This window comes from Lates calcarifer, unplaced genomic scaffold (genome assembly GCF_001640805.2).
Source record: "Lates calcarifer isolate ASB-BC8 unplaced genomic scaffold, TLL_Latcal_v3 _unitig_1842_quiver_3057, whole genome shotgun sequence".
Lineage (NCBI taxonomy): Eukaryota > Metazoa > Chordata > Actinopteri > Centropomidae > Lates > Lates calcarifer.
In genome coordinates, this window is record NW_026115794.1 from 1 (window position 1) to 13,447 (window position 13,447).

The following is a 13,447-nucleotide window of genomic DNA, read 5'->3' on the forward strand; positions in this document are numbered from 1 at the left end:
AAAAACTGAGTGCTCAGTGTAAGCTTTTCTATCGCTACACAAAATGATGAAGATGAAAACTCTCTCCAGTATGGCAGAGTTTAAAAAAGTTTCTGAAAACTGTTGTTTTCCTGTTACAAATGTGTGTGTGTGTGTGTGTGGTGTGTGGTGTGTGGTGTGTGTGTGTGTGTGTGTGTGTGTGTGTGTGTGTGTGTGAGGGGTTTCATCTCAAGGAATTCTGAAAATGTTTCTGTCTTTTTATTTAGTTGTATACAATAACAAACTGCTGGCTGGTTATAATAAGCACCCTGTAGCTGTGATTCATTCACAGTAATGCATTAGCTGTTCCATTAGAGCACAACAGCTTGGCTAAGGTATACATTGCTCAACAACATTTGTGCTGTGATGCATACCTAAAGGAACAAAGCTGTGCCTAAACATAAGAAACATGCCTGAACAGGTAGACAATTTTTTTCCCCTGGGGAAAAATGTCAAGCATTCTGTTGACCTGCACATTGTGAACCAAATGAGCAGAAAACAGTTCACTGGGGAGAAATAGCCCACAAGCCTTTATTTTTAATAGTTGTATACGCTTTCCCTAGCAACCGAGAGGACCCCTAGATAAAACCATTGGAGTGTTTCATGTATTTTGAGTAGTAACACTGATGAAAAAGATGTAATAGTGCAGGAACATTAATGATCAGATGACATGGAAATACAACACATGCAGCAAAACCGCCACTAAGCCAGGAAAGAAGTAGAGGTACAAGCTGATTTCTTAAGTCACTAATACTTGCATACTGATTTGTTTGGATATCAGTATGTATCTGATATAGTGAAAGTAATTGTATGGATTTGGAGCTCTGGCCAACACAGCAGCCTCTGATAATGTGTGAAAACCTAAAATCTCCTGTCTGCTACCATGGAAACAGAATTGAAGAAAAATGGACTGGGCGCTCAGGTTTTAGATTGAACATGAGGGAGGAGCCACGACAGAGAGATGAGTCTCACCATGCTGCTGCTAGCAGCTGTGAGATTCTGTCACTTCCTCCTGCATGTATAAATAATAACATGTAGGATCAAGCTTTGCATTTCCTCTTAAACAAAGACAGTGGGAGGTTATGATGGTACATTAGTTTGCTGCTAACAATAAGGGGTGTTTATTAAGTTTTATTGTATTCCATGTGTTGTATAGATACTAATCAATTATTTGTATTGGCAAAGGGCCAATTATTGCCAATTATTTGACTTAAGAAAAGCAAACAAGACAAGACTTGAATGATTATTCGATTAATTTTCTATTCATGCCACACACAGAAGATGATCAGCATGATAGCATAGCAATATGTATATAAGAATAATTCAGGTCATTAAACTGAGACTGCACAGATAACATCAAGTAATACTTAGTCCATGATACAAGGGGACATAAATAGATCATTTCACGAGCCTCTTTACCAAACTAACAGTACAATGTGGTTGCTGATATATAGTATAGTAGCCCCTTTTGAGCAGCAGATGCTCCAGTGTGGTCTCATTCCCAAAGCACATTACGTATGTGGCCATAGGCAGCGTCAGAGGCATCTGTGCTCTTCGAAGTGGGCTACAGTCAGTCCGAGTCCCAGCCGGTCCAGAGGGTGCCCGTCACAACACTGGCAGGTGGCCTCGTGGTGCCTCAAGCCAAGTTCACCACAATCAGCCCTTAGTGTCATCTCAGTGTCATTTGCATTCCTTTTCATTGACAGTTATCAGTTCTTGTGTGGGCTGGCATCATCATGGAATGCAGACCCATACAGGTTGGGGTAATTCAGTAAATATTTGTAGTCATGCTCTGCCACACATGCAGAGATTAGGTTCAAGCTTTCCAGCCTGTCTTCCCTTGATATATTCTTGAGGAAAATGCTGTGCTCTTTAGCTATATTGACAGTGTCTTATAATGTGTAATACTGGCTAATGTGCTTCCAAAAACGTTTTTACATTTTTATAGGACAATGGGGATCTGTGACCAGACTGCTCATAAGCATGGCAGAGGACTTCGACTGGTATCATAGATGTGTGTAAATGTATAAATTGTGTGGCCTTTTGGTGCTTCTTTAAAGGCCAACCCCCCCCCAAAGAACTAACATGTCCTTTTCCCATACTAAAAATGACTCTAGATTAAATGCAGCCTCATGGGAAAGAAGATGAATGTGAAATTGTGCCAGTCCCTGAGCAGAGCCTATTGTTATTGTTTCAGCACAAATGTTATGGTCTATAGACGTGTTGCAGTTACGTAATCTCTCTCTCCCCCTCTCTCTTTCTCTCTCTCTGCTCATGAGATACAGCTGTCGCCTCTGTCAAGCAGAATGAGTGAGAACAGGTTCTCTTTTTCTTCTTTAAATAGGTATTCATTTTTTTTCCCTCAAACTTGGTGACAGCCTCCAAGTAATGCAGCCTCATCAGTGCTGTGGTTTGCACATTCAGTGAGGTCACCAAGGTTTCTGTTAACTCAAAGCTCTCACGTACAGCTTACTCCACTACAGTGTGCAATATTCATAGTCCTGAATGGGTAAATGTGCTGTCATTTATTAAATTATTACCTTTTTAACTTTTCTCTGTATTTAGTTTTATAGGGCAGGAAAGAACTATTTAGAAAACAGACTGAAGTCATATACTGAATAAATCTGTCTGCAGTTTCACCCTGCAGCTCCTGTCTTTTATGTACATGAGCTCACATGGCCTCCGGACAGATTACAACAATCAGCTTCAACCTAGTTCTGGCAAACCAGTTGGGTGTGTACCTGTCACCTCTCATTACAGCACAGGGTGACAGCAGACACAGGTAACTCTCGCTGCAAGGTAGATTTCTAGTATAACCCATCATAAGCTTTATACAGTGTTCTCTCACTGTTTTGAAGCAACCCTGAAGATTGCAGCTGGACAAGTCTGGCTCAGTAAAACAGTGAATTTAAAACAGACATTGTTCTGTTATGTTAACCCAGCACCTGAGATCAATTTAACAAGATGTGATCTGTCTTGTTAGCCAGTGGAAATTCTAAAAATTGCCTTTTAGCAGTTTTACAGTGGGGAAGCTACTGTAAGCTACAGCTTGAGGCAGAGTAGGGAGGGGCAGGGAATATGCTCCTCCTTAGGGCTGGCTGAACATGGGCCTGATGCAGCTGCAAGGATGCAAGGAAGGAACTTCTGAGTGAGCTGCACAAGGCTAGGTAGGATCGTTTAGTTAGTCTAATGTAAAGTAGGGTTGTGGTGGGGAGGTTTGGGTTTTTATTTCCTCTGAAGTTAAGAGACATAGGATGTTTAACAGTCATTTCAGTGTGAGCAAATGCTTTGGCAGGCTTTAGTTATACATCTGTCTTAACAGCAAAGTTAGGCCTGTTACATATAAAAAACTTCTCTAATGTAAGGATGGGTTTCTTTACATTAGTAAGGTTTTACAGTTTCTTTTCAAAAGCTGATGCATTACTTGATGTGCAACAGTCCTCTGGAATACATGGGCAAGTTTACTCAAATCTAAGCAGCTTTTGCTGTCAGCACAGTTTAAAAAGATAGTTCAAGCTTTAGAAGTGAAGATTATCATTGCTTTTTTGGTCTGTTGTGGACTTGACTGCCAACACTGATGACAGATGCAATGTCAAATTGCTCCAAATGGCCAAGTTATTATTCAAATCTTATAGCCCAGTGTGAACAGTAAAAAGCACCAAGATTCTACAGTATTAAAAACAAAGTCAATTTTTAATTTTTTTATTTTGCATATTTAACAAACTTGTGCATTCCGGTTTTGTTTTTTTACAAAAAGAAACACAGCTTGCTTTGTGAGATTTCACAGGTGGCCAGTGTAGGGCAACAAATCAAAGTGTATGTTCCTCAGTTGTTCCAAGACACACCTGGAGATTTAGCCCCAGCAAAACAGATTAACAGGAACCCACGCCAAAATTGAGCCACACTTCCTTACTGTACAAAAAGAGACATCTAGACAAGAGAGTGGTGTGTGGCTGTGCAGCCATCATCTTGGTTAGTAAATACTGCAACTTGGATTACATGTTTGGGGGGAAAAAAAGGGAAAAAAAAAAAAAAAAAAAAAAAAAAGGCAAGGCTTGTGGAATGTACAGTGCACAGGAAGAGCTGTCTTCATTAGGACTTTGACTTCTCCTGCTCGATGGCTGCAAGTGGAGGAAGACAGTTTGATTCGTTAGTTCCAGTGGTTGTCCACCATAGCTTGTGGTGGTTCTGGATTGAGTAAATGTGGAACGGCACTTACTTTCTTTGGTTGGCAATGTGTTTTTCTCCTGAGTCTCCGTCTTCTTCAGTTTGGTCTTGTCGAAGGTTGTGACTTCTGTGACGTCAGGTTTGTCAGACATGTTTGCAGAGGCTCTGGACAGAGAAAGAAAGGACTTTTGTAACAATGTTCGTCTTTTAATGGAGGTCAGTTAACACACCTGAGCAGGTGGGAGGCTAATTAGAAGTGACTTAACTTGTAAAACTACTTAGGAATTTAAAATAACTGGGGCTGACAATGACGTTCACTCAAAATACGCCTCGTGTGTCAGATGAAGAAACGCTTTGTACCAGTGAATGAGTGTAGCTGGGGGACCACCGCCCTTTAATGCGAGCTAGACGAGCAGATTGGCTCATGTCAGTCCCACTTTCAACAATAAACCTGAGATTTCAGACAGAATGCATGCACCGAATACAAGATTTAATATCCTCAGCGACGTAAATTAGGCTTACTGACACAGCATGCAGCGTGTGTCGATTCATAGACCACACATCAAAAGCAACAATGTAACCGTTACGTTCTTCGGTCACTCTGTAGCATTTCTTTGTTTGAATAGTTCAAACTTTCGGTATTTTCTCGTTGACTCCATTAGCTTTGTTAGTTTTGACACATCTTGCGCAGCTGACACCGTTTGATGATGAGCCAAGACAATGAGGGCCGATAAGGAGAAACGTAATAAAACTCATAAAGAGTCACTAAATCATTCATCAGCCTGGCTAATCTGAAAGCGGGCTCGAAAAAATCCCGCATATGATTAAATAGAGATGGGAAAACACTCACCAGGGTTTAAGCCAGAGAAGTGACAGAGAGACAAAGATCTGGTTGGCGTATCAGCAGAGTGATGCCTCCAGTGTCAATCACACTATAAATACTGCGCAGTATGCAAATAATTCCCTGACGTCACGCGCACTGTTTCTAAACCCCGCTTTTGTACAAACACGGTTTTTGCTTTTAGAGTCACAAAATATCACCCTAACAGTGATCAACCCATGGATGTACTTAAACTGTAACGAAGGTTTAGAAAAGTCCGGGCAGTTATTTGTGCAAAAATTGCTGCGTTTAGTCAGCAGCGACCAGCTGTATCAGATTAGTTGAGTGAAATCAGCGTACTAAATTTCTCCTTTCCTTTCCGAAGGCTTTGATATCATCGTAGCGGTTCCAGGTATTATGTTCATGACACATAAGGAACACAATGTAGGCTACAAAGTTGTTAATAAGCATAATAGGGCACTGAGTGCAAGTGAAACCTAAAACTGGAACAGTGATGACACTATGCGGACAACCGAGGTAATGACCAGGACTTAATGCAATGGAAAACTCACATATAAGTATGTAGACAAACGTGTATTGTGGGTTCATGTTTACTAACATTGTTGAAAATGTAGGATGTGTTCGCCAGTTTCTGTCTTTATTAATAATAATGAATAAACTAGTATCGTTTTCACACTACCAGTGACACTTGTGATGAAGACACGTGATGTGCACAGTACATTTCCCTTTTGTAGGTAGACCTGAACAGTATTTTCTAGGTTAAGATAATAGATTGAAACATTTGCATCTACAAAATGACACAGGTTTTGAATTAACAGATTTATTAATGTACAAGAGATTCAGAAGCATTGTAGCTTTAACACACTACAAAACTTAAGGAATCATATCTTCCGTTGTCTTGTATTCTTGTCAGGCAGAATGATAATAGTGTGAAGAACCAAACCAGCATTGCTATAGGACAGTGGTTTAAAAACAAGTTACAGATGTTACTCTTCACATATGTATAAATCATTCCCGGACAGTCAGCATTGATCTTTGTCCTGTTTCACTTGTTGGTGAAGTACTTTGAATAAGTCTTGTTGTACATAATCTGATTGTCTACTCTGACAACACTCCGCAGATTTTGCCAAAACCAAGCCTCTGCAGCTGCTGTTCTCGGCCACTCTACAACACTTTTCTCACACAGCCTCCTCCTCAGACGGAGGAAGTGAGAGTGCTGTAGGACGGGCTCTAGCATCAGCAGCACAATCACATCCACATTTTCATCCAGCAGTCTTTGATGGGCCAGATACATTGCTAGCTTGAAAACCCCAGTCTTAACGTAGCCCTCTGTTAAGACAAAAAGGGTCTTGCGACTGTATTGGATGCTCTGAGTGAGGTTGTCCACCAGGGGGACTCCTAGGGGCCAATCCCTCTCCTCCAGACATAAAGGGAGATGTGTCTCTCCTTCCTCTTCCAGTTTCACCCGCAGATTTTTCATCACCCACTCAGAGACATGTGGATCTCTGGTGTCATAAGTCACAAAGACATCATAAACACTCTCTGGTGAGTTCAAGGATCTGTATCCCTTTAACCTAGCTTTCATAAAGTGTACGACATATGAAGCATCCCAGTAAAATAAGTGAGCAACAGTTGTCACAAACATAAAAGCAAAAATAAAGGAAGTGATAAGAATGTAGATCTGGAATGCCTGACTGTCATTAACACACTGGTTAATGTCAAAGTATATTAGTGCTCTACCCTTCTGGTTTTCTGGTGTGGCACATTTCACCTTAGTGGTCAGTCTCGGGATCTTTACATTACTATTTTCAATCCACAGAATGAACTCAAATGAATAACAGGTACACTGGAATGGGTTTTGCTGCAAGAACAAAGTCTTAATCTGATTATTTGATATTGACAGGAGGGTAGATTGATTGATTGTGGTCAGTTTATTGTTGCTAAGGCTAAGAGTTGTAAGGCTTTTCGGACCCTTTATAAATCCATCATCCAAGTGGAAAATGTGGTTATGACTCAGATCAAGGAAAGTCAAACTTTGGGTGATGTTTGAGTTTATACCTTTCACATGAGATAAAGAATTAAAACTCAGGTCTAAAATTTGAAGTTGATGAAAACACTTCAGTCTGTTCCATTTAAAATCAGTGAGGGAGTTACCGCTTATGCGTAGTTTGGTGAGATTATGTGGCAAACGTTCATAAACATTATCTGGAATCTTTGTTATTCTGTTTTGGGATATATCTAAAATTGTCAGATTAGTAAGATTAGTAAAAAGCATCTCATATGAGCCATCTCTCTCTTTCCAAAGAGTCCCAAGATTATTATCTGTAAACTGAAGTTCAGATAATGATTTGCTGTGCATCTGTTTTGTTGTTAAGATGGAAATTGCGTTATGACTCATATTCAGCACTCTCAGAGCAGGCAGATTTTTCATGAAATTCAAATTATGTGTTACCCCCGTATGATTTGAAGTAGTGCGGATTATAACTGAGGTCTAGTACTTTTAGTTTCTGTAGTTCTATGAAGGCATTGTCATATGCAAGATCTATTTTATTGAATGACAGGTCCAGGTAGGTCAGATTAGGCAGTGAAGAAAACTCTGTGCCATTAAGTGCTGCCGAAAATCCGTTTCCTGAGAGGTTGAGACATGCAATATTTCCATAGCCCTCAAATTGTTTTGGAGAAATGAAGAACAGATTATTTGAGCTGAGGATTAGCACTCGACCAGAGTCAAAGCACTCTTGCTTGATAAGACTATGTGATACATCGTAAGCAAAGTCTGTATGTGGTTTTATGTAAGGTGAAATAGAAAGGTCCAAGCGCTGATGGAATCCATCACTCGGATTAGCGATACTTTTCACTGGACTGGGATATAGCCTGTTTTCTGCAAGGTATATCATTTTCAGCTGTTGGAATTTGCTGAAAATTTTGGAATCAGATTTAATAATGAAGTTAGTCCCTAAATTCAGCGCAGACAGATTCCGGAGCCCGTACAGAGGGCTGAGTGTGTCTTGTACAATAGTCTGGAACACCAAACCTTCCAAATGCAAAGTTCTCAGTGACTGGAGTTTTTGCAAAGTTTTTTGAAAGATATAATGTTGTAGGGTAGAGCTTGAGAGCAAAGTTAAAAGAGAGATCAATCTTTTCTAGCTTGGTAACGTATGTTAGAAATTTAGCTTCTCCAGTAATTGCTTTTTGCAAGAAGTTAAATGACAGGAACAGTTGTTTAAGCTTATTCAACCTCTCAAACCAGGAAGCATTCAGGTAGGTCAATGAGTTTCCTCCCCAGGTGCAGTGTCTCAAGCTGTGTTAGATTGTGAAATGCATAAGGATGGATGCCAAGAGAAGTCTTTTGGCAAGGCACACAGGGATATGGAGCATTTTGACATCTTGGACAGTTCCCTTGTATTTTTAGGATTTTTAAATTATGTAATCCATGGAAATCATCTTCAGATATGTAGGGTATTTTGTTAGAACCCAGCATTAACATTGTTAATGATGGAGGTAATCCTGTGGGAACACGGGTTAAGTTGTTAAAGGACAAATCCAGAGCCTCCAGTTTGGTCATAACTGCAAAACTGCCGTCCATAACAATCATAGTTCTCCAACACGGATTCCAGAAGTAGCAGTTTTTTGGATAACCACAGTTTTTTCACATTTGTTAAGCCAGCAAATGAACTGTTATCCAACAATATAATCTTGTTATTGTTCAGCTCAAGGATTTCCACACTGTGAGGGAGATTGCTGGGAGTTTCATTCAGACAATTGCCAGTCAGACTCAGATGATTCAGTTTTGTCAGATTTTTGAAAACATTTGCAACAATGTTCACTGCGTGGTTCTTGTTTGCCCAGCTGAGATCGAGTTTAGTCAGATTCCGCAAATTAGAAAATGACTTCACTGAAATATTTGTAATGTAATTTTCTGATAAGTCAAGCTCAGTTGCATTGCTAGTTATGCCAGAAGGTACACTATCCAGATGACGCCCTCTACAGTCAAAATGACCATAGAGGTATTATAGGAGGTCACATCACAAGGGAACTGGTGGTAGCATCCACTCAGGTTTACATGCAGCAGGCTGGATCTCATACTGGCAGTACAGACAGAACAGCAGCAAGTGCATCCAACATGTTGATGGTCTGTAGATAAACAATAAAACTAGTCAAAAAGAAGTAACCTGTAATACCATAATGCATACATTTTGTGTTATGTTAAAGGATAGGTTCATATTTTTCTTTGTCTGAAAGTAATACTCAGATGTCCATATGAACCTTGAAACAGTTTTTGCATGCTGCAATCATCCCCTCTGTTCCTCCTGGACATTAAGAGATCTCTTTCTAGTGTTTCTAAAGTTACAGTCTGAACAGTATGCACAGGTGGAATATTACAGCAAAACCAGTTTCAATTTTCATATGTGCACTTATTCATATATGTGTGCGACTTTTGTGAACATATCCTTTAAGTATTTTAAATTTTCTCCTCAGAATGGCACCACCAGTATCCAGCAGGTGGCAGTAGTCTCTACATGAAATAACACTTACCTGGAATAGCTGCTCATGCCGTTTTGTCAGAGTTACAAATTACATTAACCTCTTATAGAGAAACTATGTAGTGTTTGCTGAACAAAGACTGTTTAATTATGGTCACACATGACCTTTGTCAGATAATGGTAAATTATAAAAAATACTGCAACAGCATTACAAAGAGAAAAGTTTTTAAGTGAGTGAACACACTCAGTGACGTAAAATACACAAAAATATTTATCTGCTAACATTAGCTAACATTAGCCACTTCTGGCCATTCCAGACCAAGTAAAACTGTAACAGCAACCCCCCTGACTGTTCTGAACTAAGCACAGCTCATTAGTTCTTCTTTTTGTATTTATAAGTATTCACATATTATTTCTTCCTCCATAAGACACAGTCACACACATCCAGTTTCCCCTTTATTTCCCCGTAAACACACACACACACACACACACAAGTTTATAATCACCAGTGCACTATCTAGAAATCAAAGGAAAGAATAAGAGAATAAATATGATAGTGTTTTTTTCCCACACAATTGTGTGGAAACTTTGTATTTTTTTCAATGAATAATATGAACAATATAAATTCATGCAGAGTTAGTCCTAGTATTATCAAGTCATTTAAAGTTCTTAGGGAAAAAAGAAAAGAAAAGAAAAAAAATCATTGATGTACACACACAACCAATTAAAGCCATAACACCTGCTGATTGTCTAGTGAATAAAATTTGGGTAGACAACTATTTTCTGCTGTACATAGAGCAAGGCTTAAAAAGTACAGAAACTCACCATTGTGCATGTATTATATTGATCCTTCATGTTCCTTGAAGTTCCTGCACTTGAAATCAAAAAAAAAATAGCCTACTTAATCTGTATTCTCTTAATTTTCATATACAATATACATTTAAAAGGTCCCCCTGTTGCTGAAGTCAAACAAAGCAACAAATTGACAGCTTCACAGAACTACAGACACTACCGGACAGAAGTAGTGTTTGAAATGAAGAAGTACATCTGTTTCATTTCTCTCTTTCATGATTTGTTTCAATTCTGATCCTCTGTGAGTTGGCAGAGAGAGTGCCAGCCAGTTCCAGTAAATTCAAAATTAGCACGATTGTCATGATATCACAATTATAATCTTTAGCATACATTTAAATGGTGAGATATTCACACAGTGTAATTCATGTACAGAAGTACATTCAGAACAATCTGAAATAAGGAAGCCACTATTACAGTATATATTTACAGTGTCTCTTTGAAGAGATTACTGTATTGTTTGTGACCTTCAGTGCTAATACATTTCTCAGCTGAAACCAGAAGTATGGCTGGGCTTGGGGGTTTGTTGGCCACTCCAGCACAGACCGCTTATAAAGTCTTTTTCGCAGTTTCAGGTACTTTGAATTGCTAGGTACTTTCTCCAGGAGATCAGTACTATGACGTCATTTTTTTCATCCATTAGCCTTTGGTGGGCTATGTAGAAAGCTGTCTTGAAGTTGCCACTTTTGATATATTTTTTGGTGAGAATGAACACGGTCCTTTTGCTCCTGTGGATGCTCTGGGAGAGGTTGTCGATCAGGGGACATCCAGGGATCCAATCCCGTTCCTCTAGACATAGTCTAAGGCAGTGGTCTTCACGGTCCTCCAGATGAACACACATTTCCTTCATCACCCACTCCGACACAGCAGGATCCTCTTTATCATATATGACAAATGCATCATAGACACAGCTCTGGGAGTATAGGCGGTTGTAGCCCTTGAGCTTGGCCCTGCAGAAGTGGTAGATGTACCAGACGTCCCACAGGAAGAGGTGGCTGGAGATGGACAGGGTGAGCAAGCTCAGGATGAGCGAAGTCATGAGGATGTAGAGGATGATTGACAGGTAGTTGTGCTGGCAGGCCAGCAGGTCCACTGAGATTACAGGATGACCTTTTTGTGCGCCTGGTGCATCACAGGTCACATCTGTGGCCAGTCTGGGAATGGTAATGTTGGTTTTGTTGAGCCATGTTACAACCAAGTGGCATTACAAGTGCACAGGAATTTGTTATTGTGCAGCAGCAGCTTTTTCATATTCTCATCAATATTATCTGGAATGCTTGATTTTTCAATATACTGTATATCATTAAAACTAAGATCCAGATATTTTAAGTTGTTGGCATCCGTGAGGAAATCTGGTGCAAGTTTTAGGATATGGTTTCTATGCAAAATTAGTTTTTTGAGAGATTTGGTACAGTTTGACACTTCTCTGGAACAGTAGTTAAACTGTTTCCACTGAGATCTAAGATTTTCAAAGAATGTAGAAATTGCAGTTTTTCCCAATGAAAGGATTTTAGTTTGTTGTTTTTAATGTGGAGCTCAGACAGCTTGTCTGGCAAACTGCTGAACACTTCCTCTGGAATAAATTGAGGTTGTTTTGAGAGATGTCAAGGAAAGTCAGATTAAATAATTTCTTGAAATAACTGAAATATCTGGTGTCCCCATCTCTCCACAGCACATCTAGCCGGTTATCTTTGAACTCTAACCTCTCTAGAGATTGACTCTCTAGCTCTGTGTTAGTGGAAGTAGAGATCTTGTTGTGGTTCATCAGTAGTATCTTGAGATTCTTTAAATTTCTAGTGAAATTAAGCATATGAGTCAACCCTCAGATTCAAAATAATGGTTGTTGTTACTTATATCCAGGATGACCAGACTTTTCAGCTCTTGAAATGCAGTGGAGTAGAGCAGGTCCAGGCGATTTGATGAGAAGTCCAGATATTTTAAATTAGTCAGATAGGTAAATTCAGAGCCGTTCAGACTTTGACTCATTAAATTTCCAGAGAGATTGAGGCATCTCAGCTCTCTGAGATTTAAAAATCTTGAATGCAAGAAGAATATGTTGTTTCTGCTTACATCCAGGGTTTTGCCAAACCGACTGCATTTTCTTTTTACAAAGGATGTGATAACTCCAAGTTCTTTGTCTTTGTATTTGCAGCTGCGTGCATACTCATCATATCTGAAGTAATGAATCTCTCTCACTTCCCTTTGGTACTGAGTTGCAGCTGACATTGGAGACCAGTCCAAGGGCTCTCGCCCAGAGAAACCAACAGTGTCTTGGCCATCAGAGGGGGAAGATATTTTGTTGTCAGACAGAAGACTGATTATTTTAAAGCTTTTTAATTCCATCAGAATACTAAGGTTTGCCATTTTAATGAAGTTTGTACCCAGGTCTAAAACCCAGGTTTGGGAGAGGTTTTAAAGGATCAATACTCTCTGGTCTCAGCTGCTGAAACACAAAACCCTTTAGTCTCAGAATTTTAAGGGATCTGAGGGAGGAGAAACTGCGACTCAGTGTCAGTGTTTGAGGATACCGTTGAAGCTCATAGTTAAATGAAAGGTCCAGTTCTTCCAGTTTTCCTAGGAAATGTGGGAATCTGGTGTCTCCTATATCACTTGCCAAAAAGTTTGTAGAAAGATCAAGCACTTTCAGCTCTTTTGTGTTGGTAAACCACTCAGATTGTACAAATGTCAGAGAGTTGCTGTGCAAACGGAGTGTCTTTAGTTTTGTTAACATTTTAAAAGCCATTTTGCTGATTTTTAGTGGTGAATTATTTGGGCATGGGGTGCATGGGAAAGGGGCATTGTAACATCTAGGACAGTTTCCACTAATATCTAGAATCTCAAGATTAGTTAAACTTTTGAAATCCTCATTGGTGACATTTTGAATATTATTGTTGTAGAGATACAACTCTTTCAGACTTGTGGGTAGTTGAGGTGGGATAAAAGATAAGTTATTTGATTTAAGAGATAACAATGTCAAATTAATAAGCTGTGAAAATGTACCATTCTCTATACTGTAGGAGTTGTTACAGGGGTTACGATAATAGCAGTTTTGCCCAAGGTAAAGAATCCCAACATTTCTGAGCTCAGA

General features: G+C 39.5%; 3 protein-coding genes and 1 pseudogene across 3 annotated transcripts; all 4 read right to left on the reverse strand.

Moving 5' to 3' along the window:
* Window positions 1–3,704: 3,704 nt before the first annotated feature.
* On the reverse strand, window positions 3,705–5,204 carry LOC108890952 (thymosin beta-12). The gene is made up of 3 exons (XM_018688039.2): window positions 5,036–5,204; window positions 4,238–4,350; window positions 3,705–4,139 (listed from the first exon to the last, which is right to left on the reverse strand). The coding sequence occupies exons 2-3, from the start codon at window positions 4,335–4,337 to the stop codon at window positions 4,111–4,113; spliced, it is 129 nt and encodes a 42-aa protein (XP_018543555.1). The 5' UTR covers window positions 4,338–4,350; window positions 5,036–5,204; the 3' UTR covers window positions 3,705–4,110.
* A 525-nt stretch (window positions 5,205–5,729) lies between these two features.
* Window positions 5,730–8,651, reverse strand: LOC108890949 (toll-like receptor 8). Its single transcript, XM_018688038.2, is given in 4 exon segments — window positions 5,730–7,484; window positions 7,486–8,097; window positions 8,099–8,308; window positions 8,310–8,651. Coding segments are annotated over 4 exon segments (2,547 nt in total). The 5' UTR covers window positions 8,622–8,651; the 3' UTR covers window positions 5,730–6,071.
* A 1,361-nt stretch (window positions 8,652–10,012) lies between these two features.
* LOC108890950 (toll-like receptor 7) lies at window positions 10,013–11,551 on the reverse strand (the record flags this gene model as incomplete). The annotated part of the gene is given in 3 exon segments (XM_051067656.1): window positions 10,013–10,027; window positions 10,827–10,969; window positions 10,972–11,551. Coding segments are annotated over 3 exon segments (738 nt in total), but the record flags the coding sequence as incomplete, so codon positions are not given.
* Window positions 11,552–11,747: 196 nt separating this feature from the next.
* Window positions 11,748–13,444, reverse strand: LOC108890951 (toll-like receptor 7; annotated as a pseudogene).
* Between the last annotated feature and the right edge of the window lie 3 nt (window positions 13,445–13,447).